Below are 2,896 nucleotides of genomic sequence, written 5' to 3'. Positions count from 1 at the left end.
CTTCGCATAAGGAATTAGGGTGCTCTTATACAGCACAACAAGGTACTCGTGTACGCGTCAAGAAAATTAAGGAAATATAAAATTCGATATCTTCACCCATGAGCTTGGCCTCATGGCAATAATTTTGCCCTAAAGAACTACAAACAGTGGCGTAGCCCGTAGCCATACCATAACTAATTGGCGGGGTCAAAATGGTTCGTAATGCCTCGCATTTATTTGGTAAAATATCACAGCTATGTCTGCTGAGTTGCATATTTAAACTAGGTAGGATATTGGATAATTAAAGGATAGCTTTACAAGGCCTTCCACGTACAAGTTTAACTAACAACTGACAAATGTAAGACTTATTCAGCAAAAAATTCGTAAATAGTGCCTTTCATTCAGAATTTAAAAAGTATAGAAAATTACACATTTTATTAATAATAACAAAGGATATCCTAAAAAAACAGCCCATTTGACATTCTCAAAAGAGTGAGAAAAAGACATGATATCATACATATAAACAAATCGAAAAAACATAAAAATAAACAACCTTATTGGAACTGCAATTGTACTACAATCCGCCGTTGAATGGTACACCAGTGGCAGGCAACCAGGTATTACCAGCCACGAAGTTAGCAACAGTAAAGTTGGCAGCATCTGCCGCGTTAATTACATGGTAACCGGGCCATGTAACTCTGTTAGAAGTACTTGATCCTGGTCCTGTGTTGCTGTATTCAGCATAATACAATGTACTGAGGGCAAAATTTCCGGACCATTCGCGCCAACCTGCAGGATCAATCAGACTATCCATAAATGACTGCATATATACAACCCTCGAGTATTGTTTCCAAGGCCGTCCCAGATATGTTTTAGTTGACCCTAAACTTTCAGCTGCCTTAATGGTGCAGTTTTGTATTGAAGTCCCTGTATTCTGGTTTATATCTGTTCTACCTTGTGCAGTTATGGCATTGAATTGACCCTGCATCGGAAGCCTTGGATATAAGTTGCAGTTTTGAAGAACAACTGCTGCGTTTCCGAATATGTAATCTACGGTTCCATATACATCACATTCTCTGTAAAATTGCCTTAATGAATGAGTGTATAACGTGTCTTGATAACCTTCAAAGCTACATTTGTAAAATGTCGATAAGTCAGAGCCACTTCGAAGAGCAACTGCTTGATGCTTTGCTGCTCCTGCTGTGTTACGGAAGGTAATGTCTACTCCCACAAATCCTTTTCCCGTTACAACTGTATAATATTTAGGTTTATTAATTATTAATTTCAGAAATTTCACAGCCATTATAAGTGTGTGTGCGCGTGTGCGTGTGCGTGTTTGAATAAAATCATTTAGAATTTTTGATAGAATTGTTTCTTATCTGAAATTTTTGCACGTCAAAAACTTGCATAAAGAACACATGGAATATTAAAATTGATGATAGATTGAGAAACTTACTAAATGTGGCGCTGTTAAATGTTGTCCACCCATCATCCACGTTATGATTACCAGTGATTATAGTGTTGCCAATTCCATCTCCGATCATCATAATATATCTCTTGTTATTGTCTAGAATAACATATTCATTATAAACACCTGCTACCACATAAATGACAAAGTAACCCTTGCTACCATCAGTCTTGTTGGGAGCTGCAGCAACAGCAGCCTTGATGGTCTTGAAATTCCCACTTCCATCGGGGTTTACAGTAACTGTCTTGTTCACCTTGACATTAGCTCCAATCGTGTATAGCTTTCTCTTTCGATTATATTCAGGAACCGAAAACAATCGTCTGCCGTTTCTTGTCTTCGGACCCCAGCCATGCTTCACAATAGCGAGTGACACGCTGTGTTGTTTGGTTCCGTTAGTAAGTGAAGCTTCAAGATTGCTTTTCAGGGTTGAAGGTGAGCTTACACTATCGAGGCCATTTGAACAAGTTTCTTGGTTAGTTAATGTTGCACTAAGGAATGTTTGTATATCATCTGCTTTCGGCCTTGAAAGACTATTGGTGGAACGGATGGTTTGAAGAATATCAGACAATAATTCTAGGTTTAAGTTGATCAGAAGTTGGCAATCTTCAAGAGCACGAATTGTGTACTGTGGGTATCCGGACTGGCGTTGAAGATAAGAATTGACTAATGAAAGTAAATTTGTGGTTGTTGAAATTGATCGTTGAACCGAAAACCGGCCATGGTCTTGTATGGAGGCAGACTGGTTCGATGGAAGAATTGATGTGCAAAATAGGGGATAAGGTGTGTCTTTACAAACTGTCTCTCTGGAGGCATTTGCTGAAAGAGTAGAGCAAAAGAGAATTAGAATAAGAAAAGTAATAGAAGTAGTAAGTTGCATTTTAGCCATTGATTGTGATGGAAAAGGATACTTGGATGATGTTATGGTACAGTGTCTTCATGCGGGTTGTATTTATAGGTACTTAATTATTTACATTGAGTTAATTTCTTTTTAGGAATATACAGTTACAAATTATGTTTAGTAATAGCAAAATAAGTTAGTATTATCCAAATTACAAATAGTTGATTTTGCTGGATAAAAACAAGTATATATACTTAGGTGATACGTCCGCAACATAATAGAAAATTTTGCTCCATAGTCAATGTTATATATGTCACCGATGCATGATTACGCGTTTGACTTAGCTTAGCATTATTTTAATACATTTCGGGTTCTCTGCTTAACGATTATCAAAAACAAAATTTCTGGCCTGAGCTTATAATAAACACGTGCTAATCCATATATCATGATTTTAACTTATTTTAATTGGTGAATTTTTTGTATAAGCAGAGATCCACTATTATTAGTATAAATATGAAGCAATCAAAATGAACTATCATTATGAGATTCTGCGTTTAGTATGCTCACAAGAAAAATTCATATTAAAATTTACTATGATTTTACCGCAAGCC

General features: G+C 36.6%; 1 protein-coding gene across 1 annotated transcript; it reads right to left on the bottom strand.

Annotated features, from left to right (window-relative positions):
- Positions 1 to 441: 441 nt before the first annotated feature.
- LOC141697807 (pectinesterase-like) lies at positions 442 to 2,346 on the bottom strand. The gene is made up of 2 exons (XM_074502352.1): positions 1,436 to 2,346; positions 442 to 1,230 (listed from the first exon to the last, which is right to left on the bottom strand). The coding sequence occupies exons 1-2, from the start codon at positions 2,331 to 2,333 to the stop codon at positions 554 to 556; spliced, it is 1,575 nt and encodes a 524-aa protein (XP_074358453.1). The 5' UTR covers positions 2,334 to 2,346; the 3' UTR covers positions 442 to 553.
- Between the last annotated feature and the right edge of the window lie 550 nt (positions 2,347 to 2,896).

This window comes from Apium graveolens, chromosome 11 (assembly GCF_009905375.1).
Source record: "Apium graveolens cultivar Ventura chromosome 11, ASM990537v1, whole genome shotgun sequence".
NCBI classification, from domain to species: Eukaryota; Viridiplantae; Streptophyta; class Magnoliopsida; order Apiales; family Apiaceae; genus Apium; species Apium graveolens.
The sequence above is the reverse complement of the archived record's forward strand: the minus strand, read 5'-3'. Positions and strand labels throughout refer to the sequence as shown.